This window comes from Micropterus salmoides, unplaced genomic scaffold, assembly GCF_014851395.1.
Source record: "Micropterus salmoides isolate LMB-PRFRI ecotype aquatic unplaced genomic scaffold, ASM1485139v1 Ms_hic_scaffold_15, whole genome shotgun sequence".
Classification (NCBI taxonomy): Eukaryota; Metazoa; Chordata; class Actinopteri; order Centrarchiformes; family Centrarchidae; genus Micropterus; species Micropterus salmoides.
The window spans coordinates 24,024,625-24,051,529 of NW_024040596.1; the positions used below are offsets into that span (position 1 = coordinate 24,024,625).

At 38.0% G+C, this 26,905-nt stretch overlaps 2 protein-coding genes across 5 annotated transcripts in view; one reads left to right on the forward strand and one right to left on the reverse strand.

Moving 5' to 3' along the window:
• The window catches only part of cryl1 (crystallin, lambda 1), a 36,364-nt gene extending 31,098 nt beyond the window's left edge, over positions 1-5,266 (reverse strand). Inside the window, exons 1-4 of the mRNA XM_038721166.1 lie at positions 5,131-5,266; positions 4,116-4,223; positions 2,255-2,381; positions 24-185 (exon numbers count right to left, since the gene is read on the reverse strand). Of these exons, the coding sequence (XP_038577094.1) occupies positions 24-185; positions 2,255-2,381; positions 4,116-4,223; positions 5,131-5,171 (438 nt within the window). The 5' untranslated portion in view covers positions 5,172-5,266. The remainder of the gene's footprint in view (positions 1-23; positions 186-2,254; positions 2,382-4,115; positions 4,224-5,130) is intronic.
• A 312-nt stretch (positions 5,267-5,578) lies between these two features.
• Positions 5,579-26,739, forward strand: ift88 (intraflagellar transport 88 homolog). Of its 4 annotated transcripts, XM_038721170.1 has the most exons (26): positions 5,579-5,763; positions 5,974-6,036; positions 6,693-6,752; positions 7,748-7,801; positions 7,995-8,058; positions 8,412-8,481; positions 9,047-9,137; positions 9,252-9,356; positions 9,798-9,900; positions 10,588-10,934; positions 11,372-11,442; positions 11,656-11,742; positions 12,350-12,449; positions 13,097-13,102; positions 14,781-14,867; positions 15,081-15,267; positions 15,892-16,000; positions 16,180-16,330; positions 16,447-16,562; positions 16,932-16,984; positions 17,282-17,347; positions 17,455-17,561; positions 19,817-19,889; positions 20,297-20,347; positions 24,402-24,509; positions 25,716-26,739. In XM_038721170.1, exons 1-26 carry the CDS (start codon positions 5,644-5,646, stop codon positions 25,835-25,837), a joined length of 2,571 nt encoding a protein of 856 aa, XP_038577098.1. In that variant the 5' UTR covers positions 5,579-5,643; the 3' UTR covers positions 25,838-26,739. The 4 variants fall into 4 exon arrangements, with proteins under 4 accessions (XP_038577098.1, XP_038577100.1, XP_038577099.1 ...); XM_038721172.1 differs by lacking the exon at positions 20,297-20,347; XM_038721171.1 differs by lacking the exon at positions 13,097-13,102.
• The last annotated feature ends 166 nt before the right edge of the window (positions 26,740-26,905 follow it).

The window sequence follows — 26,905 nt, forward strand, 5'->3', positions numbered from 1 at the left end:
ACCACGACTGTAGTGGTACTAACCGGATGGGAGACGAGGCAGCGACTCCTGTTCTGTACTTTAGAGAAGACGTTACTCGGCACCAGACATGAGGTCGAGCTGCTCAGGATGATGTCTTTTCCCACAAGACGCTCTATTTCCTGGAAGACGCTCTGCTTGACCTCGAGCTGCTCAAATACACACTCCTGGAAAGAGACAAGCAAAAGTGTACGCACAGACAGACGCATATACAAAGTCATTGCCAGAAATGTACCATTGCCATCATTTCATTTTCTGTAACACAGAATCAAAATATTATCTCTGGCCAACGTCTTTGTAACACACAGTTCAGTATGATCCTCTTCCCCAACTTTCAAACTTTCCTTTAGATATAAAACAAATCTTCTAGATTATGCAGAATAATACAATCTTCAAATCTAAACACTAAACCACTTCTAATGTAAAATTGTGGGGACTTCAGTAAACAGCAAATAAAGACTTTTGTTCCTTGGTAAGCTGTTGACGCCCAAATTCTTCCCACCTTTTTATCATATCATCATACCATCTCATATAGTCTTAATTAATGGTATTGACACTGATCAGTGACACTGGATTATGGCTGCAGACATCTCAGAGATGTATATCTCAAAACACAAGATACCCACGCTATCTGTATAGATAAAAATAATTTGAGTGTTGAAAATACAATTTTTCCTGTAATCTGAGTGAACCTCCGACTTTGCACACAGTTTTTCTTCAACAAGGTATTACAGCAAGGATAAACATTTTAGCCATACCAACAATGAATAAATACTGACACCTAAGCGACAAACGACAAACTAATGCTGTCGGTGGCTTTTGAGACACAAAATGTTGAAAGCCATGTTGTTCTCACATTTTTAGAACTGGATACAACCAGTTTGGGTTTTTAACAATCCACCACAGCCTGCATTGTATTTGCCCTGACAGTGTTGGATGTCAAAATCTGTAGTGGAGCGTAAATCAATCCATCCATCGTCAATCGCTTATCCGGCGTACAGGGTCGTGGGGTGGAGCGTAAATATGATTTTAAAATGGTATTCATTAAGTGTGTAGAACTGCAATAACTTGCTGGGCAAGCAGCATACCTGCCGAATGTATACGCATACTGTGATGCTCCACTCATTAACAGTGTGAGTATGTAAGAGAGTTTTTTAATCATGTCGGCAATTTCATGAACTATTCAACTTTTGATTTGTAGCCCATCATATCTCCTCACCTCCAACAGCGAAACAATAGCTTAATCTGATTTAAGCTGTGATGGATATGTAAAAACAGCTGTCTAAAACATTGACAGAAGTGAATGTGATGGGTGGTTCTGTATGTACAGGCTTCCATCTACATCTCTGGTATGTCCTGTATTGTTCTCCAGCAGGTATGAGACCGTGCAGGCAGGTATGGATTAACACCAGTCACTGTATGAGTTATTCATATGTTCTGGAACAAATCTGACTGAGACAAACTCTGTTACTTCCTCTACTCTTCTACAGTCACGATCAATAAAAGGGTGACATTTGAATCAGATGATGTCATGATATCAGGAAATGTGGTGCTTGGTATCTGAACAGGAAGAGTCTGTATATTTCTACTTGGTATTTCCCTGTTCCTAATAAGTCTTCTATTGTTTCATGTTAGTGAACTCAGGACAAAGTATTGATTTATTCTGGCCCTTCCTATCCCTATGCGCTCTGATAACCCCTTCCGTGATGAAGAGCACAACTGTCTGTTTTAACAGAGTAAAGAGACATTTTCTTGGCTTAAAAAGTTCTGTGGCTGTGTTACATAATATGTGACTAAGTAAGTTTTCTATAGTTGAGTGTGTGTTTGTGTCCGCAGCAAGACAAAGACACGGTGAGTGAGTTGGTTGGTTAAAATAACATGTAATGATTGAACAGCAAGGCAACTCTTGTCATAACAACTGCCTCCTGAACCTTTTGTCACAAGAAACCTCTCTTTCATCAGTTCATAAAACAGACTTTGATATTTTTAGGTTAGTTAAAAAACATTTAGGTTTTGATTTCTTGTGATGGGCCAAAACTTAAATCTCTGAAGAACAGAATTAGAAAGCGCAGTTACATTACACAAATCAGCCTATGAGAAGTGCATTTTAATGCAGCAAACCTTTATAATTGATGAGATAAGCACAACCCAGGGTCTATCATGCAGTAATTAGTTTGTTATATGTATCTCTGAAACATTAGACAGTGTTGGTGTTTGGAGTAGCCTTGTGTGTCACCTGGACAAAAAAGGCTCCCTCCAGTGCCTGAGCCAGGTCATCGTAACTGCTGAGTAGGGCGAGCTGCTGTGCGGCTGTGAGCTCTCCTCTCAGCATGTGGGCTTCCTCCAGCTCCTCCAGCTGCTTCCTGAGCCATGAAACAAATCGTCTTGTATGACTTGTATCTATAACATTTCTCTTTTAATGTCATTAACAAAATATTCAGCAATCGAAACCTTCAGGGTAGATTTAAGAAAAGTTTGTTTAATGCGTAAATGCTGGCAGGTTGGTTTTCCAGCCAAAATACAAAGCAAAAGTAATTAAATGCAAATCATGTTGGCATAACATTTCGAAGATATTGTATCAGATAAGTCAGAACAAAATAGGGCATAGTATTAGGAACTGTCTTCGCAGCTTGTTTAGCAAGAAATCACACACGAAGGGAGACTGAAAGAACAGTGTGCAAATGAATCTCTGAATGAGTCTGAACAGTTAGGAGGAGGCTATGAAAGAGGTTGAAGGCCTGAACATGTGTTTGTCCATGCATTCCTATAGTTAGAGGAAGTCACTGATCATGCAATGTGCACGTGTCTTTTCTGTAAGTGCTGGAAGGAAGAGCAGGTTATATTTTGGACAGGACCCTCATGAGTGCATGGAGGCCAGTCTATGTCTAGTTAATGTTTCCCCTGTTGACTAGAAAGCCATAACAGTATAACTTCCTTGGTGTTAGTGATGTGAGAAAGGTTTTCATTGAACAACATACAAGTGATTGATCATCATGTGCTATAGAGTCACGAAAGTCACTCCAAAACTCAGAACCCTATTTATCATCTTAGCCTATATGTGATCTATCATTCAGGTAGTTTTGGTGGAACTTGCTGATGATTGGAGATGTTGGATGTAGCTCAACATTTGTGGTTTGTGGTTCTCAAAACATCAAAAACATACTTTTTAAAGGTTCAGTGTGTTTTAGTGGTATCTAGTGGTAAGGGTTGCAAATTGCAACCACTGACTCACACACAGCTCACCCCTCGCCTTTGCAAGCGTGTAGGAGAAGCTATGGTGGCCGACATGTTCTGTCGGCTTTTGTGCTAAATAATACATGTCGTCCTCCATTTGTCCAAATTTCACTTCTCTTCTTACTTCTAACAAACCAGACAACTACTATTACAACTACTATTTCTTCTTCTTCTTCCTTCTTCCTCGTACGTATTCAACATAGTGATGAAACGCACTCTGTAGAGCAGTTTGTCCATTTGGGCTACTGTAGAAAGGCAGCACATCATGGCGACTTCCATTTTAGAGGACCCGCGGTGCATTTAGATAGAAATTGGTCATTCTAAGGTAATAAAAACCACTGAAAACATGATAATGTTGCATTTTTGTGAATAGATCCTACTAAATATTATACACTGGAACTATTACACACAAATATAATGACATGGTTACTTACAAAATAACCCACATTATTGAGATGATCTGAACACCACAAAGTAAATACCAGCTCACCTGTATTGAAGTCAATATATTTTCAAATATTTCCCTCAACAAAAGGCATTAAAACTATTGCTCTTTGGGTAAGAGGACAAATAAGTTTATTTTTGTCAGGGGGTCAACTATCCCTTTTATGTATACATGCTTTTGTTTCATTAAAAACCTTTGTAAGTCTAAAACTATGAATTAACACAAATCAGATTAGATATCTACAAGCTATTGTGATCAGATACCACTCTACCTATCAGATGCTCCCAGAACAGCAGAACAAGAAACAAGAAAGTTAACCCATAAGTTAGAACACAATTTCATTAATTCAGACTACATTACATGATGGTTTGTGCTGGACAAAGACTGCAGTATTGGAGTATTGTGTAGTAGGGCTGACCTGATCTCTGTGACGGCCTTGGCAGCCTGTCCTGGTTGGTTGTCATAGATCTTCACACGGATGCCTCCACTAACAAACACCATAGCCCAGGAGCGGCCTATCAGCCCACTGAAAAACACACACACACACACACACACACACACACACACACATAATACATTTAGAATTTCACATTGACCAAATGCTATCTACAAATTTCAACATTTAATGTCACAAATTGGCCTGGTTTTATTTGTGGTCATCGCCTTTGTTGTTCTGTGCTCATCGCTTCACTACTACAGTATCACGCTTGCTTTGTCTGTCTCTTTTTGTAATTTCCAGCAGTTCACTCTTTATTCCCTACAAAGGGAGGTCCGTTACACAATAAAAGCCCGGTATGTTTTGTTGTTGCTCTATCAATGCACGTTTCAGTTTGCAAAATCGTGCAGTGGAAATTTAGGTTTAGTGTGTTATGATCTTTTGGCCTGCATATTAGAGAGAATTTTGTCTGTTAATGCACATTTTGTAAGTACCTCTCAAGTGCACGAAAAAATGAGTGCCTATTTGGCTGTGATATTTTGTATTTACTTTCCAGGTTTATGAGAGGCCACTTCGGGGTAGGTGACTGCCATGTTTAGCTGAGTGTGTAGAAATAATGATCAGGGTACAGAAATGTGGGGCCTCAATAAAACTGCTAGGCTACTTTAAAGAGTGGGTTGAACCTTGTCTATAATGGCCAGGTGGATAAAAATGAAAAATATGCAAATGCAACGTTACCATGATAAAGTACAAGAGGTCACCTTAGTTGGGTACATGCCAAGAGATTTAACCATGCATTGATTTAGAGTAGTCCTGTATAGCATGCAATCACTAAACTAAAATTATAAGCAGAATAACTAAACAGAACATAGCAAATGCAGAATGATTAATTAAAAGCCTTTCATATGTAACGTTAACTTTTGTGTCCATGAATACATTCCACAACTACCATAATATAACCTGGGAGCAACACGAGAAAGCGTCGTTTCTTGCTCACCTGCCGATCACAGTAATGGTCTTCATATCAGAACAGCTCATTTTAAGATGTTATGAGTTGAGCTCGGTATATTGTTTCTATCAAAATTGCACCGCCCATCTAGAGTCACGTTGCTAAATACCGCTACGGTAACCTAGAAGGACCAAAATGTATATACCAAAGAACGAAAAATAGTGCAGTTTCCTTGTTAAATTAAAGCTCAAACTACATATCCGCTATCAGTTAGCTACAATTGTTTACTAAGTTATATTTTTTATTTTTTATTAAAATTGTGCTCAAAAAACACAAACCCCGAGCAGGAAATGTTAGCTTACACTTGTATCCTAGCAACGGATCAAATCAGGCTTCGGCCAATTATGTTAATACAAATTGATGATTGACGTCTAAGTGACAAATCAGAGGTTTGTAAATGAAAACTGTCCCACCCACGCCGCGTTGAATTGTGGGATTGAATCCTAAACGACAACAAAACTATCTTCGCTCGCAAAGATAAAGGTTTGTTTTCCCGTATTCATGAGCATTTCGTTACACCACCTCCCCAGAGAAGGAGAAATGGAAAACGTGCATCTGGCTGTGGAGGAGGATGATATTTATTCGGGTTACAACGACTATAATCCAACATTTGACTCCGAGGTGAGTTATACTTAGCTCTGAAGTTGGCAGCTGATTAGTTAGCTCAAAGCCGCTTGCATCCAAGTGTAAGTTTCAGCTAACAAGCATACAAATAACTTAGAGCTTTACGATATGAGCTGAAGAGGAATTTGCTTGTGTGGGTACAACGCCTACTTTTGCGTGGACAGTGGGTATGTAACGTTAAAGAATAAATTGTTGACCAATTTCAAGGAGTTGGAGAATGATGTGGGCTTCCAGCAAGCAGTGAGGACCAGTCATGGAAGAAGACCTCCGGTGAGTACCGACTATAGTGTGTAAGGCCGTCACTTTGTGTGGAAAAGTGTTGGTGAGAGTTCAGATTAGGGGTGTGAGTGAAGATCCACTTAGCTCAGGAGAGACGAGAAGATATTTTAACAATATTTTGAAGAAATATTAAATGCTGAAATAAACGAGTGGGGGTCGTCCCCCTGAAAGTTTTGAGCATTAAACACTTAATTTTCTGCATTGTGGAGAACCTATTTATGGGGGAAACATCTTTATTTATATAAAGGCAGGTGACAATTCAAAATATAACAGAATATAATAGAGTAATCAGCAGCTTGTTTTCTTTAGCTGAAGTTACGTTTTTGTGACAATGCACATTTGTTTCTTTTATATTAACATTGCATTGCATGTTTTCTTATTGTGGAGAAAAACTTTTCCAAAAGCATTTTCATTTGTTATTTAACCTTTTCTTGTTGCAAGCTATTTTCACAACATTTTTAAAAAATACTTTGAAAAAGTGATGAGGAAAAAATCAGCCATTTCAAAAAGGGGTGGGGACATGTCCCCAGTGTAAATGACATGTATGATAGTGTGTTAGAGAAAGATATTCAGAGGGAGGATAAATTATGTCCAGATTGCACACTTGTTAATACTCATGAAAATATTGTATGTCTTTAATTTTCCAGATGACTGCCAGATTTCCTGGCACTGCCATTGGAGCTCGGCCTTTAGCGTCTTCCTTTGGAGTAAGTACAATGCAATGGATAGATTTTGAGCAAGACCTCATTTGTAAACTTACAGCACTTGCAGCACAAGTAATTTTGTTAAAAAAAAGGAGAGTCCCACAGACGCACACTGCTTTTCTTTTCAAGGTTTTTATTGAATAAGCACATCAGACTAACATTCTGGTCTCAACAGACTTTTTTTCATATTACTTTGCAAAAGATGACATGAATTATACAATACATCAAATGTGTTTATCTAGGTCTGTTGCACAGATGAAATCACTGGTAGGGGTGGGGTAAAAAACGATACAGCATCTTGATATTTTTGCGTGGTAATATATAGATTTATGGATGACAAGTATCAATATTTTATTATATCAATTATTCTTATTGAAAACATAAAAAATTGATACTAAAATATTAAAATCAAATGCTTTTTCAGGCCACTAAATGGTGCTGAGTTTTTTTTCTGGTAAGGTCAACTGAGGTCATGGTCGGCAGGATTGGTATCTTATTAGACAAGACAGATGTTGACAGTTTTTGTGGGGGGCAGAACTTGCAGTTGAAATAAAGGTAATCTATCGCAATATATGTTACAATACTCAGCATATCAAAGTGTGCAATGTGTAAGATATCGCCAGAATTTAAATTAAAATTTAATTATTTTTTATTTTTTTACTTACGTCTTCACATTCAGTTGATAATGTAACAGTTCTGACATTATGTGTGTTGTAGAGATATCTAGTGAAGGTAGCATGCTAGCCTGGCCTGTCCTGTCTCATAATACCACCTTGTTCCTTAAAATGTGATAGTCCGTTAGTATAGGTCAGGCCTCCCACCATAGCTTCATCTGGGAGATGCACAATAAACTTACAAAATGTTAAGAAAGGAAATATTCTTACACCTACTTTCAAATAGAAAATTTGTTTTCATCTTGATCTACATGAAAATAAATGGGGAGTGAGAGAGAAAAAATACCTAAATTATTCTCACCTGTCTTATACTTTTTCATGAAGTCTCGTATACCTATGGCCTCTTCAATGGGCAGACCCATGACTGGAGCTGTGCAGGTGAGCGGGATTGAACACTCAAGTGTGCAATTAAGGTCCTACATAGTTTTTATTATGTAATAGTTGTCAGTACTATATAATGTGTAGTGATTTTAATTTGACCAATATAGGTTTTACAGGTGGTTTTTACCAACATTTTTTGGGAAGAAAAATCACTATATATTGTGTTTTTCACCATATAAAAATGTGACAGGATGGAGCAGCCCGACCAATGACTGCTGTCAGAGCAGCAGGTTACACATCCTCCCTGACCCGTGGTGAGTTTAAGGCAGTCACAAACAGAAATAGCCTATTTCTAGCTATTTTAGTGATTCATTCTTGCTGCTTATCTATTGATTTGGATTACCACATGATGAGCTTGTGATTCTGTTGCTGCTCATTTTTACTGTGTCTACATTGTGGAAGTTATTCTTCTGGAATATAAATAGTTGTGGAGAGACAATGTCAGCATGGCACAGCAGCAGGAAGCAGGAGTATTATTTACCCAAGGAAATGGAGCTTTTTTTATTAGTATGAACCTCTACGTGTATATTCATGTGGACAGATTTCAATTATGTAAACAACATAGTATTTCTGTTACATTGAAAATTAGTATGATTTGTATTTGCAGGCTCAAACTTTGACCCTCTGGGCCAGTCCAGAGGCCCCGCTCCTCCACTTGAAGCCAAGAATGAGGACACGTGAGTTGTCCTTTCAAACTGATTTGTCTGTTTCAGTGTTTCTTCTAAGATTATCCGTGCATCATCTAGGATTCATGTTTTCCCCTTAGTAGCAATGTGTGATGAAAAGACCTGTATAGAGGTTTTGTTGGAGCTGCATCCCATCTATTAAAATTAGGATCTAAAGACACACATTCAGCCATAATACTGTAGAATCTTTTTACCCAAAGAAAATGTGTAAGCATAAATATGACACAACGACAGTTAAACAAAATAATATATAATAATGTATAGTCAAAAATATATTATTTTTTGCATTAGAACAAACTGATAAATTCAGTATATTCATGGATGTTTTCCAGAGTCTCTGCACTGATTTCACAAGTGGTATTATGTATTAGGACAAATTTGAATTCTCTCCACTATATATTTAAATCTGAGAAGAGGGGAAAGATTTCCAGCACTCTTCTAATGTTTTCGTTATTACTAAATGATCTCCAAACAACCATGTCTTGTGAAGCAGGTGGAGAAAGGCTCGTGTTTTCAAGCAACATTATCACACATTGCTGTGTTTGTGGTCTTGCAGGCCTGAGGAGAAGATCAAGATCCTGGAGAAGAAAGTTAATGACCTGATAGAAGAGAGCTGCATGGCACAGAGCATTGGAGCCTTACAACTGGTCAGACACTCTCATTATTTAACATACTGATTAGTAATAATGTATGATGTGCATGCCTACTTACTGTATGTGCTCTGTATGTATTGTAAGTGTGCATGTGATGTGTTTCTACAGGCTCTTGAAAAAGCCAAAGAGGCAGGGAGGAAGGAGAGAGCCCTGGTGAGACAGAGGGAACAGTCTGGCAATGCAGAACACATCAATTTAGACCTCACCTACTCTGTAAGTAAAGTTGCTATAAATCAATATATGGTTATATATATGGATATGTGGTTGTTCCAGTGGCTGTAAATGAAATGATTGAGCATTTACTTCCTACACTCTGATATGACATGCCTCAGAAGCTAAAGTACCACCTTTTGGAAAACCCACTCCTTGAGCCTGTATTTATTTGTTACTTAAGGAAAAAATGCCCTATATTTTTCATATTAGCTATGTTATTATACAGAAAATACTGTTTTGAGGAGCTATGCAGTGATGAAATGTTGTAATTTATTCTTTCTTACTTATTTATTTTATTTATTTCTTATCTGAGGAAGTTGACTTAATCACTCAGCTATGTAGGCACAGCTCACAGATGGCAAATTCAATTTTAGGTCCTGACCTAATTGTTTTTTTTCCATTAATTCATTTAGAAATACTGGATTTTTCTGTCATTACTAGGTTTTGCTCAACCTTGCCAACCAGTATGCTAACAATGAAATGTACCCAGAGGCCCTAAACAGCTACCAGGTCATTGTGAAGAACAAGATGTTCAGTAACGCAGGTGAGAAGACCACTCTGCTTCATATTCATTACAGATATGTTTAAACCATGTGCATCTACTAATTATGCAGGCAGGACAGGAAATCCCATGTTTTAATTATGGATATAAAATTAAGAAAAAGAGGATATGCCTTACTGTCATTCTGGTCTGAAAGTGCAGTGATGAAGTACAAATTATAATGGCAACAACATCCTCAATAACTTAGTAGTTTTAGTATACAACTGCATATTGCACACACAACTAGCACATAATATAGCTTTTTATGAGAAGTATAAACATGACATGGAACAGAGTCTTTGCCTGTTTGTCTTAAGATCAATCAATCAATAGGTAGCATTTCTTGTGTCACTGTCTTGTTGTGTCTCCACCAATAGTTGAAATATCACCAGGTGACTGACAGAAATAGTAAATGGTGAATGGACTGCACAGATACAGCGCCTTTCTAGTCTTCCGACCAGTGCTTTGCTCCAATGTCACATTCACCCATTGACACACACTGATGGGAGTGGCTGCCAGGCAATGCCCAAAAATACTTTGACATGCAGACTGGAGGAGCAGGGGCTTGAACCAAGACCGTCTGATTAGTAGATGACGACCAAACAACTTGACTTGTACTATATTATTTGTTGTACCAGTTGTACTTTTGCTGTGGTTTTCCTTCAAACTACCTCTGTGCTGCTCCTCCAGGCCGGCTGAAGGTTAATATGGCAAACATCTATGTCAAACAGAAGAACTACCCCAAAGCCATCAAGTTCTACCGAATGGCATTAGATCAGATCTCCAACGCTCACAAGGAAATGAGGATCAAGATCATGCAGAATATCGGCGTGGTCTTTGTCCGTATGGGCCAATACTCCGATGCCATAACGTCTTTTGAGCACATCATGAGTGAGAGCCCCAACATCAAGACGGGCTTCAACCTTATTCTTTGCTACTATGCCATTGGTGATAGGGAAAGGATGAAGAAGGCCTTTCAGAAGCTCATCTCTGTTCCTCTGGGAATCGATGATGAAGACAAGTACATCCCATCTAATGTGAGTTACAATAATATGCTATGTTTATTTATAAATACCTTTCTTGCAAAGTCTTGCTCTGTGGGTCATCTGTCCATGAAGTTTCTGTAGTAAGAGCTCTTTATAGCTTTCCAGCTATAATGGCTATCAGTGCTCATGCTAATTATTCAGTCATCTTTTTAGGCTAAACACATATGTCCCTTGTAATTCAGTATTTTCAAGATCTGTGCTGCTGATTATGAGCTGAATAAGATTGCACTCTCTTGATGACTGCAAGGAAATTCCCTTTTGTGTCCTCTAACCTTACATCGACCAAGAATAACCAAAGTTAGGAAATGACTCCTTATTCTTATGTAGGTCTCTATAGCCCCTGTACATAATACTTATATTTATAAGAAAGTGCTAAATGTGGTTCTTGTAACATCTTAATGTCAACATTGTCCTGTCATCTTTCTCAGGATGACGCTAGCTCAAATATGGTCATCGAGGCCATTAAGAACGACAAACTTCACCAGATGGAGAGAGATCTGTAACAAAAAATCTCACACAACAAAAACACACACTTGTCTTCAGCAAAACCTGATGATATTCTTGACCTTACAAGCCACTGACATGTTTTCTTCAATACCAAAACACCAGAACACTGCATTTTTAAATACAAAGCACACTGTTATTTTAATATTCACGTTTTGTACCATTTATTTCTGAATTACTGTTGTTTTCCTTTGTGTACTGTACATAGAAAAGTCCTGGCTGAGAAGTTCATCATGACCTCAGCCAAGCTCATCGCTCCGGCCATTGAGACTTCTTTTGCTACTGGATTTGACTGGTTTGTTTCTGTTTAAATATGTTTTTTCATCTTAACATATTAACACTAGAGGGCATAAAATATATTGGGACTGCTCCATGACTGTCTTTTGAGGGACTCAAAAACACAAAAACATGATTTTCAAGGTGGTAACTGATACGTAGATTTAATTACAGATAGCTGACAATATTAGTCATTATCTCCATAAATGAGTGGTTAAAATTCTAAAGTAAATTCCGTTTAGGGACTAAAAATCAAAACAACAGGGATGTTATTTGATGTCTTCCTTTTGATATAATTGTACAATTGGATTTTCCACCCAGTTAGGTCACTCTAGTAACTGTAGGTGACTGCAGTTGAGATTTGTTTAGCACAATTTCAAGCCACTAAAGAGGTAGAATCACAAACCTTTAATCAGCCACAGATTAAAATGTGACTTAACACTGAGACATATTATTAGCAAACAAAATCCAACTGCAGCCTTGACTACATTTCACACACACCTGGCTTATTGGGCAAATTTGGATAATACATAAATATGCATGCTATTTGCAGCGACCATCAAATGATGTGAAATGATACATAAAGCGTTATACTGTGCATATATGGTTGTTTGTTTTGTTTTTAGGTGTGTGGACATGGTGAAGAGTTCTCAGTATGTTGAGCTTGCCAACGATCTAGAGATAAACAAAGCCATCACCTACCTTAGGCAGAAGGACTTCAACCAGGTGACTGTTTGGCTCAACAGTTTAAAGGGGAATACCACTCAATTTAGGGATCTCACCCCTATAGTTTGGGGTTGTTGCCATAGAAGCACAGTTGAGTAGAGTAACTCAGCATCCAGTCTGAGTATTTGCCGCTTTGTAATAGACCTCTGTATTAGAATATTTGAGAACATGTTCCAACCAAACATTTCATGTTAAAATTAAAATATTGGTTATATGTTATATAATTGCAAACATATCAGCCAGTACAGTAGAGAATGATTTTGCAGAAATAGAACATATAATTATGTGGTGCTATAATTATTTCTGAATCTGAAAAGATATTCTCATTAAAGCTCAAAAATACTGTATCGGAGTAGCAGTTAGATTTATACATTTTTAAAGTGAGTGGTATTTCCCTTAAACATACACTATGTAACTTGGATGATCTGGTCTTTGTCAGTTTTTAACAGTTTTTTCCCATCTTTTTATTTTTATTTTTTTACAACGTTGTGTTTCCATACAGTTATTGGCCAGCGTTGTTTATGTGTCAGTTTACTCAGGCTAAGGCTGATCAGCTATGTGCAGCATCACAATCAAATTTTCCCCTTCTCATTGCCCTCCATTCTCTCTTGCTTTTGTCTTGTTTCCTTCCCATCTGCATGCCTAAGATTGAGGTATGTGTGCCTTCTGTTTCCACGTTAACATTTAGATTGTGTTCCTGATATGTTACTACTAAAAAAAAAAAGCATTTTCTGCCAAGAGAGAGAAATTAGAGACGAAGTCATTGGTTTATAACCTGAAAACCAGTCTTGGTTCAAAAAGGAAATTAGAAAAGTTTCTTCTTTACCAATATACCTCGGAGCTCTCAAGGAACTGCAGCTTTGCCAGTGAAGCTGCTCTGTGGCTAACAGTACTACTTTATCAACACTTTTTCCAATAATATAAAACTGCAGTTGCCAATAGTTTTTGTACTAACAGACTTTATACCTATGGAACCCCAAATGTTTAACATAAAAAAAAAATGAAAACCTTTTCTAAATAAATAATCATATGAATAAATTGTCTACAATGTATAAATCAAAGAAATCACCAAAATTCAGCTCATTAATATGAAATGATTTCATAATTCATTTTATTTTTTAATTCATTTTTTATTTTATTATTTTTATACTCATATTGAATTGTAGCTTTTAATTTCATTATAGACTGTTTCAAAATGTCATTTTTCAAAAGTTTGTTTTTATTTCATTATGACATTTTTCATAATGACACATTCTATTTAATAACATCACTTTTCATGACAGTGGTGTTGTCACTACCCTCTCACCTTTTAGCCAATCATATGTCCCCAGCCTCTCTTAAGCTGCCAAGCCCAACAGCTCTTGGCAAATTTAGCCAGTTAACTAGAACAACATTATTCTAACTACAAATAGGATTTTACAGCAGCAGCCTCTATCAGGGGACATGTGATTAGCTCAAAGGTGAGAGGGCAGTGAGTACACCACTGTCATGAAAAGTGACATTATGAAATAAAAAGTGGCATGAAATACAAGTGTTACTGTGGGAAAATGCCATTATGAAATAAAAGCAGACCTCTGAAAAAGCGGCAATAATCTGTTAAATAATGAGGATGAAATAACATGACTTGAGTTTCTTAAGTACACATTTTATTTATATATTTCCATAATTTAATTGTGTCTTATTTATTTCATATTTACTTATTCTCTATTGAACACTTTAGAGCTCCATATACATCTGATGCATGTGTGTAGTGCTTTCATACTCAACATGACTGTGGTGGTGGTGTATTCTGCAACATCAGTGCAGCTGTAGCCTAGCTGGTGGTTTGTCAAAATGCTAACATTTTACACACTAATACTGTTGAAAAATCTCCCCAGTATATAATGTGCCTACAGTGGCATAACAGGCAAATAAAAAGACTGTCTGAGATATAAAGCTCATTAATCCGTTTATCAAAAGTTCAGATGGTTACATCCTGCAGTCATCTTTTTTTTTTTTTTAAGTCTTTGAATTGTAATGTTTGGATTTACTTTGTGGTTTGTGGTGGTTCCTTTATGGGTCTGCTTTATATGCTATAGTTTTTAGTTTAATTACACCTTCACAGATTCTGATATTTGCTGATATGAAGAATATTTATTGAAGGCCTGATGGCTCAGCATAAATTATACTAAACACCAAAAGCTTCAGATCGCATTTTAAGAATGTTGTTTTTTATGTTTGTAGGTGTGTTACATACTGGGGAAATCTGCTTGTAAATAACTTATATAGTATTGCTGTGCACATGTTTAGTAAAACTAGTGCAAATAGATTACCCTTATTATGTGTCATCAGGCGGTGGAAACTCTGAAGACATTTGAGAAGAAGGACAGCAGAGTGAAGAGTGCTGCAGCCACCAACCTCTCTTTCCTCTACTTCCTGGTAAGATCCTCTCATTGACTAATCAAAAGGCTCTCAGTTAATACACATAAAAGAGATTGGGTAGGATTTCCCTTAGAAGCCCGATTCCTTAATTAGATGAAATATTTGAAGATAAACATTCCTGTTGTAAGGATGGCTGAATCATAGCCCCTATTCTCTGTACCACCATGCTACCAGTCAGGTACTTCCATTCTCATCTTCCAACTGTTACAGGAGAAGGACTATGACCAGGCTGACCGATATGCTGACCTTGCCATGAACGCTGATCGCTACAACCCGGCAGCACTTATCAACAAAGGCAACACGGTGTTTGTCAAGCAAGACTATGAAAAGGCTGCAGAGTTCTACAAAGAAGCACTGAGGAATGATTCCTCCTGCACTGAGGCCCTCTACAACCTGGGTAACGTTTTCATGATACACTATAGTGGTGTATAATGCAGACATTGATTTATAGTATAGTACCCTTAACATGAAGCGCACATCGATTCATGACTATCATAAATGGTCGAAGAGACTTTGAACAAGATAACGCTCCCTCTTATAATGCAAGAAACATCTGGGAACAATCATTTTACAACTCCATGGACAGCCTATGGTGAAGTCTTCCTTTTAGTCTGTATGTGAGGCATGGGTGTCTGCTTGGTCATTTTAAACACTGAGCTGTCTTTGTGTGTATGCCACAAGGAGTGGCATCCGATAGATAGAGATCTCTCGATCTCTCTCTCTCTCAGATCTCTCTCTCAGCTGTAATAGCTGATAGGGAATCTAAGTGTTCAATTTAAGCTCTGTTTGTGCTTCACTATGTTTCAACCATTAGAGTTTAGATCATGACTAGTTTGGAAAAGCAGTTAGGTTCAAAATGTCTGCTTACTGTAAAGTCAAGTACACTGTAAAGGCTTCATGTGTCACCTTTTTCCATGAAAATATCTGTGGGAACTTGTTATATTGTCAGCCTTCGGATTGGCTATGGATCCAAAGTACATAAGTCGATTGACAGTTTTTGACCCCGTTCCACTTGTACCAGGTCTAACCTATAAGAGACTGAATCGTCTAGAAGAGGCTCTGGACTGCTTCCTGAAGCTCCATGCTATTCTGAGGAACAGTGCCCAAGTCATGTACCAGCTGGCCAACCTGTATCCTACTAATAAGTTCGATATGTTACATGTGTCTGTGTGTTACACGTGTGCTAACTGCTTCAAACAATTGTACCTTTAGAAGATGTTGTTGGGAAGGTGTTCATTTAGGGATTCAAACTTGCATCTCTATCCATTCCCATGTGAGCATCTATTGGTCCTTGACTCACTGGCTTCATCTATGAGCTTCTGGAAGATCCCCAACAGGCAATCGAGTGGCTGATGCAGGTCATCAGCGTAACTCCCACTGACCCCCGGGCACTGGCCAAACTGGGAGAGCTGCATGATGGCGAGGGCGACAAGTCCCAGGCTTTCCAGTACTACTACGAGGTACAAGAAGCATAACTGAATATTTTTCTGTTTACAGGCAAATTGATTACTTTAATATTTCAGCATTAGCTATCTTTTAGGCGGTCTAATGTGGTTGGCTTTGTGTTGCTGTCCAGTCCTTCAGGTACTTCCCCTCCAACATCGATGTGATTGAATGGCTCGGGGCTTACTACATTGAGACACAGTTCTGTGAGAAGGCCATTCAGTACTTTGAAAGAGCTACACTCATACAGTGAGTTATCACTAGTTATAGTACTACATGGATAGAAATGGCATGATAAGTAACATACCAAATAGATCTGTGTTAAATTGATGATAATTTCAGCAGTTCCAATATAATGCCAGAAAATGTAGTGTTTGTTTTTTGTTGTTATATCAGCTTGAAAAAACTTGTTAAACCACATTTCTGAATGATTTTTATTTTATCTTGTTTTGATTGTTGACTTAGTCTTTCATCAAATGTGAAGATGTTCTAAACTAAAAGATGGTAAACAGATGGTTAGGTTTTGCTTGCCTTCCAGCTCGATTCAGTATAGATTTTGCGTTCAGTATAGTGTTTTGCATTCACACTGACTGGAAATCTTTCTGCTGTGTTTCTCAGACCAACCCAGGTGAAGTGGCAACTAATGGTGGCAAGCTGCTACAGAAGAAGTGGTGAGAATGTTCTTCGGTTCTTGACTTTTGACACTGAAAACCAGATTAGAGAAAAGTAGATGTCCATAAGCAGTGATGCATTGTCATTTAGTTGACATATATATGAAATTGATAGAATATTTGATAATATATTTAGTTTTGACTTCACTGACTGTGAGTGGGTAAGTAACAGTAAATACGAAAAGCTGTGCACTTTACAGTTTCAGAACAACTGACTTACCCAGTGTTTGTTGATTTGAACTAGCAATGAGTCCATTAAAGCTGTGAAGTTGCATTATTTTCTTTTTTTCTTTACAGGAAACTACCAGAAAGCTCTGGAAACGTATAAAGACATTCACCGCAAGTTTCCGGAAAATGTGGAATGTAATTCATCCTGTCTGTTACTTCATTTTCAACAAAACTCTTGACCAACAGCAGATGATTCACTGGTCAGAGTGTAAAGAAAATAATAACTGTGTGTGTTTGTCCAGGCCTGCGTTTCTTGGTGAGGCTGTGCACAGACATGGGATTGAAGGAAGTCCAAGAATATGCCACCAAGCTGAAGAAGGTGGAGAAGATGAAGGAGATCAGAGAACAGGTGTGTGTCTCTGGGCTGTCACACCTTAACAATTTAACCTGTAGACAGTTGTCATTATTTGTACACAGTGTATGGTCGCTCTTTCTTGGGGAATAATATGGCACACTGAAAGGTATGTATTTTACATTAGTTTGTTTGGAATAAACAGAAGGAGAGGTGGGGTAGTTAGTAGGAACATCGATAACTAACATTGCTGAATAAACATGGAAAACTACAAGAAGTGCAGATACCAAACTCGAACTTCATTATCAGAAAACCTGAGAGAGAAGATGCCACAGCACTGCGCACAGTGTTTAATTGACAGTGAATTTAAGAGCGCAAATGCATCTAAAGATATAACTCACTAATGGTTCAGTGTGTTTAATGTGTAACTTGAAACCTCCAGTATGTTGACTTGAGATTTATTTGAACTAACGTTATACAAGCAGCCTTGTTTAATAATATAACATTCAAATGAGGTAATGTATCTGAATAACATTAACATTATGCAGCCTCATAAATTAACTGCTTGTCATATTGCAGGCTTTTTGTGAGCTTTCATTAATCATCTTTTCCTCACCAATGTCTTGGCGCCCTGTTGTCTGTTCCTGTACAAGAACACGCTGATTGAGAATGTGCACATGTTCTCCAGGAATGCTTGAAAAACAGCTGTTTTTCTCTTCTATTGATTTTCCACAAATCAAGCCATGTTCTGAGGCGAGCAGGTGCGATACAGCTGTTCAACACCTTGCTGACACTAATACTGGGTCATTTAAAAAGGGTGGTGTTTGTTCACAGATCTGATGCTACATGCAGTTTGTTTGGGTTGTTCAGTGCTGCCTGAGACATCTGAATGGATTAGGTAACTGGTTTTGTTTTAGCAAACCCAGAATAACTGGAGACTCATGCATCAGATTGGTTCATATGTTAATCTGTACATCCTGGGAATTATCCTGCAAGACCTGCATCAACAAAATCCAAATTAATATCCTAGTTTATTTTTCTTCTCTATTCCTATTTTCTTTTCTTATGATTTTTGTCTTAAGAGTACTCCACCGATTAAACCTTGTAGGATTCACAATGAAATGATCAAAATCGGTGCAGTAGAACCATCAAGTATCTTTTTATTTTATTTTTTTTATTCCATGCGTTCTTCTTCCTTGTCAAAACCCACAATACATCTCTATCATTGTGAGTTCTGTCAGAGATTGGGGTGTGTTAAACTAGAAGCTGCTAATGTAGCCTCGAGCTGCTGGCCTAAAGCAGATATGAGGAGCAGGCTGCAGAGGTCTGGTAACCTCACTTCATTCTAACGTTTTAGAAAGTAACACAAAAAGAAGTAATTTCCAAGCTTGTAGTCTCAAGCTCAAATCTCTTGAGGACACTTAACAAACTTCATGCAGCTTCCTATGGAACCACAAAAGGCTTTATACAACTTTTATTCACATGTGCTGTAGTACATCCCAAGACCTGTAAACACTTGTGAAATCAGTGGAAATCCCCTTCAAGTGGTAATTCCAAGATCACAGGAATATTCTGTTATTATTTTTACTTCATTCAGCTCTGAATAAAAGCTGACCGTCCCATGTATCACATCCTTTAAATTAATTCTGCATTACATCTTTACCTTGAAGGATGCAATAACTAGTATTTATGGTGGCTCCCAAACCTAAGGTCCACACGGCCTGTGATCCACAAAACTGGAAGTGGTCTCGGGTCAGTCAAGAAGAAGGCGAGACTCAGAGTAACAGAGCTGTGTGTGTTGGTCCCATGAAGCCAGGAACAAATCACAACCAGCTGCTCTTAAATCAACCCAGAGACACTGTTAGAGCAGAGAAACAATCCTACAGGCTGACAGAGAGACAGAGCCAGAGGGTTGACTCATTAATCCCAAAACTGCAAAAAACTACTGATCCTGTTAATATAACTGCATAGTGTGTGTGAAATGATGAATGAGATGCTGTGGTGTTTATGCAAATGTCTCCCCTTCTAGATTTTCACATTTATACTTTTACTTATGTTTTTTTTCTTCATTTATTTATGTAAAATTCCACTTTTTATTTAAATGTTTCTGCTTAGCTGCTTGCTAGATGGTGTTGGTTTGGTCTCTGCTTGTTTGTTTGGAGTCCATGTTTTTTTGTTTTATTTTATGCTTTTTTTTTTTTATTTTTTTTTTTACCAAATTCTTTAGAATTCTGTGTTTGATTATTTATGTCTTTGTCTGCAATTGAATCTTAATTTCTTCATTCTTTGTCCCTCTTTCTCTCTTCCTGCAGAGGGTTAAGTCAGGGCGGGAGGGCAGTGCCAGGGGTCGGAGAGAAGGCAGAGAGGGCAGCGCCGGGAGTGCTGGTGAGTCAGTAGTCACCATTACATACAAAGTTCCTACTGTGTGTAGATGTGGAAATTGTCTAGAAGAGGCCCTGAACATAACATTTGCCATTTTGTAACACCGTACTGTACGTATATGCAAGTCCCTACCAGCATGAGTAAAATAATATCCTATATATATATAGGTATATACTGGTACATCTCAAAAAATAAGAATATTGTGGAAAGGTTTATTGTAAGCACCAGAACCAGACTGAGTTTAAAGGCTCAGGAAATCTTCGCAGGTAGTTTTGATTAGAATTTAGCACCTTTAATCAATACTGTTTAGCCCACCCTCATTTTCAGTCTTTTTTTGTATTTTTATTTTTTTTTGGATGTCATCACTTTCCTCTCTCTTCTATCCTTTGCTCACACATGCTGCTGAGCAGCAGGCGTCTCCACACCTGTCCTCACCTCTCCCAAGAAGGCCAGCATTATGGGTATACCTCTATACACTCCACTGAGTCCTGACTAGAGTAGAGGGCTGTAGTCATGTTCTGTTACAAGTACATTTATTTTTAAGTCCATAAAAGGAACTGTTGTGTAGCTGTATCTCCCAATCTAGTCCCAAATGGGTCACTTAACTGGTCGAAGCCCTTTCTGGGTCAGATTAACGGTCCTCCTTAGTTGACTGAATTCCTGCATCCTACCCATAACATTTTTGGAGACAAACACTGGAAAGATGTGGAAAGAATATGTAGCCTCACATCTTTTTGTAGAATAAGAATGTATAGGAGTCCTGAACAAACAAAGAGCCTAAAGCCACAGATGACACCAGAGAAGACAAACTTCCAGAGTTTTAGCACTCCTTCACTACAGATCCACAACAAATACAGACACATATCTAGACTGGCTCCAACACTGGAAAGCTGGCTCATCAGCATATCTCAAATGCAATCCAGACAAACTAGAGAGTTGCCAAAATCTATAACAAGACCCAGCTTTTCTCTCTTGTGCAGCTGAATGTCGTCCTGTAGTATAGTTTAAAAAAAAAAAAAAGGTGGTGTGTGTGTGTGTGTGTGTGTGTGTGTGTGTGTGTGTGTGTGTGTTTTTTTCTCTCTCTCTCTCGCACCTGTTAATGTGCCTGTTGCTGCACCCTGCCAAGACTTCCATCATTCCCCTGTGTTGCGATAAATTAGATCAGAAATCCTCAAACTTGTGTGCGTTTCCTCTTCCATTTTGTTTCGTACTGCCTGAGCTATAACTGGATCTGTTTAAAGAGAAGCTTTTCAGCATCATCTAACATGCTCAATCCTTTGTATCCTTCAACATTGGTTTTCACACTTTTAAGATGTTTAACTGAACCTCAGACCTTTTTCTTACTTCCTTACTGCACACCAGATATGGATGTTAAAGCAGGTGAGCGAACGGAAGTTATAAAATGCCAAAAATGAGTTCTCATTAGCTCTTATTACACATGCTAGTGTTCTGTATCTGTGTGCAACGATTTCCAGTCCAACTCTGTAATGTTTCTTTCCTTTTTGTCTTCCTGCCGGTCTGTTTCTCTGGCTTTTCCGGCTTCATTTGTATTCTCACCCTGCTTCTTCTTCTTTGCTGGTCAGTATCTCAATCTGAGTCTAAACAACTCAGTCCACTGTTGGACTCAGGGAGAGGTATGTAAGATTATCAATGGCATAAGTGTATCATAAGTGAAGCCTGCAGGTGGAAATATTGGAAAGTATTTTTTGCCACCAAGAGCAATCTTAAACTGCTCAAGAATTAAACTGAGTATTTTCTATTTACTGCACAGGAGTGTTACCTGTCTTTTAAAATAACTTAAATCAGTTAGAGATAACTCTTTTATTTTTCTCCCTCCTCTCAAATGAGCTGATGAAAAACTCCTCCTTGTGTCGTTGCAGCAACACAAGTATTTTTTAAAATTTCCGCATTAGTTTCCATTTTGAAGAATTGACAACCTTTATTCGTGATCAGCTAAATTACTATTGGCAATAAATCACAAACTCTCTGCACATACATTTTGTACTATGGAGAAGTAACATTTTCATCCATCCATCGTCAACCGCTTATCCTGCGTACAGGGTCGTGGGCGGGCTGGAGCCAATCCCAGCTGACATCGGGTGAAAGGCGGGGTACACCCTGGACAGGTTGCCAATCCATCGCAGGGCCACAAAGTTACATTTTATTGCTTTTAAAATGTTGTAGTCAGAGCAGTATCATACAGTCCAGTGATTTCTATAATTTGGGTGGGCTTTCTCTTTAAGGAGCCACATTCCAATATGAAAAACACACGCACAACATAACACCACTGGCTTAATACAAGTGTCTTAAAATTAAAAGTACTGCAAGTGCCCAATTGTACTGTGCGAGAAAATGAATGAAAATCATTTTTACTATTAAAAACCATCTGAGTGAAGTACTGCAAAGGGACGCAGCAGAAGTGAGTGGTTACAATGGTTTTTACCAAGATAAACATACGTTATGAAACCTAAGTATAGTTTTATGGTCAAAACACCTGAAACTGGTCCAGAAATCTTGTGACAGGAAGCTGTGATGTTGGACTGCAGTCTGTGTTTGCACTGAGGAGGAGGGAGTGATTTGGCCAAACCTCTTTTCAGATATTTGAGAAAACCTCTAGTGCACCTGAGAGTTTTCCCTCTTTTCTGTAAAGTCTGCGTATTTTCAGCAATGTACACTGAGTGTGTCAAGGCTGAGTTTCTTTTTTCTCACACATTTTTACATGCGTCATTCTTTGATACTGGTAAAAACCATTGTCACAGAGCAAGAGAGAGGTCCAGGGTCCAACATTTTTCTTACAGTATTTGCTTTTGAACTTGTTTTTTTCTCTTAACTGTTGTGTTTCTGTTCTCTCTGTGTACATAAGTCAACAAATTCAGGGTAGTATTTCACTGCTATCATGAAGCAGCCGTTAGTCAGTCAGTATTGTCTTTATATTTGACCCTTTTGTGATCTACTAGTGTTCAAAGTGTTTTTCCAAATAAGTTTGAAGGAAAATGAGTTGCAAAAGCCAATAAGTTGACTCATCGATACAGATCAATGTCTCTTTCAAACCCTCGCCAAATGTTATAGCCATTTGTGCTGTGGAGGCGTATAAAACATACAAATTGTGGAAACTGTTACACATGATTAATTTTGACTTCTAACCTGTCATCCCCCTTTTCTGTGTCTCTCTGTTGTGTATTATAAAAAAGAAATGCCAGAGATCATCCAAGAAAAGAAAAACTAAGGAGAAAAAAAAAGTTAATTTTCCAGCAGAGCTTTCAGTTTGCCAGCAATTTGTGAGGCCTTGTGTGAGATGTTTGGGATTGTGAGGGAAGGTAGAATATCAGGCCTCCTCCTCCCTCCTGTTTTTCAGCTTTCTGCCTTTTTGCTTGCAACAGTTTCCAAGGCTACCTGGCAGCCAGATGTGTGCTCCTGCTGTCTGTAATCATGTCTGTCCTTCAGCTCACTAGAGCGCTCTGTTAGCCTGTCATCTGAGCCTGGAACACACACACACATTCTCCCAACATATTCATCACATCTGAAGAGTTACCAGCTCTGTGTCTAAGATGATAAGGAGAGCTGGTGCTGTTATTCAGCGTCTTGCTTAAAGGCAGTCTAGTAGGATGCAATACTGTTGCAGGGATATTAACCTGTTACAGTTTGGTTGATAAATGGTATCTTGTAACTGCTCAGTCAGTTCAGTAGCTCAGCTAATTTGAAAAAAAAATAGTAGCTATGATGCTGAGGGGAGAAAAAAACCCATACCCCACAAATTTGTGTTTAAGGGGGAAAATGAATGTTTAAATTGGTGTGATACTGATCTTTAGCATATTTCTTGTTACAGGTACCAATAAACTACCAGCTACAATAATCAAACTGCACAGAACACACCTCCCACAAAACAATTTAACAAGCACGCAGAGATGTGAAAATGACTGTAGCTGGCTAAATGTAAAGGATAAATTCAACTACTGCCACTACAAGTTCAATACATTTGGAGCATGATGTGTGCTGTGAGGGTGTGTCAAAAAAAAATGGTTGGAATCTACTGTGATACACAAAAATGTCACATCTCCACCATGTTGACTTTTGAGAATGTGAGAAAAGCACACTCACTTTCAGTTTGACCTCAGTGCAATTTTGAGTTCATCTAGTTGGATTTGAAATGGAAAGGCTGCCAAGAGTCATCACGTACAACAGTGATATGAACACAGGGAGTTGGTCAGCTGTTGATAAATTCATTTTGGGGACAAATGTTCTTCTGCTGAATAATTGAATGGCTTAGTTTGCAGCCTACATTGTGTAAATTAGTTTTGAAATCCAAAATGAGCCCTGCACACACACATCTAAACACATGCAAGCCACAAATGCACACAAGGTAAAACGTCTCTCACTAAACCCAAGCAAAATAGCTTTGAGAAACATTTTTAACTGTATCAGAACAAATGATTATGGTTATGACTGATGCTTTTAAAAAGGTCATAATTCAGTACATTTGCACATTCTGAGTGTCTGCATGTGTGTTTTGTGCAGACAGTGGACACAGCAGCAACAGCACTAAAGGAGAGCGGCTGAGTGCCAAGATGAGGTCACTTCCTGGTTCCAATGAGCCCTACGAGGCCAGCAGCCCAAAAGAAATAGGTGAGGAAACCTCTCTATCCCTCTGTAATTAATTACATAATATAAGTTGTCAAACTTGTTCTCTTTTTTTGTCTTTTGTGTTCTTGAGGTTCACTGACACCTCGACCGCCAATCATATATTGTCTAGTATGTATTTTTGACAGTCACATAACCATTTCATGCAGAGTCTGCAGCTCTTGTTGCCATTTCAAGTCGCTCAAATGGAAAGTTGCCAACAATACTTCATAACAAGGAGAAGAAAATACTTTGTCTTCTTATGGTCAATCGCAGATTTAAAAAACAAACGGCTCTTACAGTGACAACTAAGAGACAGCTAGAGAACACACAATCTGCATACTTATCTATTTTCTTCATCTTAAAAGGAAAAACTAAATGGCAAACTCATTTTCCCTTTGGCAGAGTACTTAAAGATTACCTACTACCTGGATGAGTGAAATTCTTCATAGACCGATCAAAGCCTCGTTTCCCAAAAGCCTCTTAAGGTTAAGATGGTCGTAAATTCTGTCTTTCGAACTTTCTGAAGTTTAAGAGGTGTTCCCCAAAAACATGGTAACTGAAGACGCTCTTAAAAAATGATTGTGAATTGACGAGTAACTTTTCCTAAACGTAGGAGGCTAACAGCATCTTAAAGAAGGTCTGGAACCTACAAGAGGAACCAAAAACTACATTTTCTACTGAAGTTTTTATTGTTTAAAAAAATATATTAATTATGGTTTACCAGCTTATACTTACACACGAGGTCCAAATCTTCACTTCCCTTTATTTATGGTACATATGTTGTTTGCCACAGGCTTAAATACAGCAGGTCTAATACAGAAACAATGACATTCTCAATAGCATATTCAAATAAATACAATCATGAAACCACCACTACTTAATTTTTGATTTATTTTAAGTTTTAAGAGTAACTCAAACAAAATGGACTTTCTTAAATGGACTTCCACCCAGTAACATGAATTATAAACTGTGTGCTGCACATTATCTTCATTATCTTCATTATCTCCACATTCCCTGTCTCTTGTGTTTTTTGTTTTTTTTCTACTTAACTGTTGTGCTGTGTTAGCCAGGTCTCCCTTGGAAAATAGATTTCAATCTCAAGGGACTTCCTGGTTAAATAAAATAGCTCTTGGAGACAAGATTGGTTGTTATCAGAAAACGGGGCCACGACATTTCATAACAAGTAAAACCTCTGTGCCTCTCGTGTAGATGCGTCTTATGTGGACCCACTTGGGCCTCAGATGGAGAGACCAAAGACGGGAGCCAAGAGACGCGTGGAGGACGACGACTTTGCAGATGAAGAGCTGGGAGATGACCTGCTGCCAGAGTAGCTGCTTCTACCCTCTGTCTTCACTGCACTGTCGGGAACATTTGCTCTCTTGTCACCTTTTGAAAGGCAAGAGCACAAAGTTTAACCACAAAACCAAAACATTTTAAACTCACCTCTTCAGCAACAAAAACACAAACGTTACAGGATAAAGATTTTTATTTTTCATGGGCATCAATGAGGGACCGGTGTTATTTCCACTTCCGAGTGTAGGAGTGAGATGTGTTTACCTATCAGATCGGTCATCTTTGCCTTACATCTGAATAACTTTGCTTGGAAAACAGAAAGGCTGACCGCTGATTTCTTAAAGGTAAATTATTATACATATATTTTTAACAGAGGAATATGTATATACATTGGAATGAATGCAAATAATGTTTTACACAAAGCTGGTTACAGTGCAGTTTTGGCTCTGTACTCCAGCACAATGAATTTGAAATGAATGAAACTATCACAATGAGCCTATAAAGTTCTGACATTCAACTTTAATTTGAATGTGTTTACATTCATATCTGATGACTTGTGTAGAATTTATAGATCTTTTTGGAAATAGTGTTCCTCCCAAGCGTAAAAGGTCTACGAGTTCTTTAGTGTTCACCCAATATGGATGTCAACAACCTAAAACGCATTTAAAGTCTTAAAGTCCCAGTCAACTTCAGAGCCAAAACAATTATTTTAAAAAATATCGCTATCCTAATATTTTTGACTGCACTGTGTGTTTCCATGAGTTTGAGAACCTTCTGCAAAACCCATCAACACCATATAACAAACATATGTAATCCATCCATTTCAGGTCCTGTTCCATTTTACATGTTTCAAAAATGTTTTTTTGTGGGGTAATATTTATTGTTTTGTTAATTTATTTGTTGTTCATTTATATAATTAAAAGGGAAAATATTTTATTTATTTAAGAAAAACATTGCAATGTTTCATTCTGAGCACAATAACCTTCAGATAACACTGAGGTCTGAGTCTTTCTAAAGCACACACTAACAATCTGAGATGTTAATGTAGCAGGCAAGGCAGCTGACAGATCTTAATGACATACATTTACAGTACACATCATACTAAG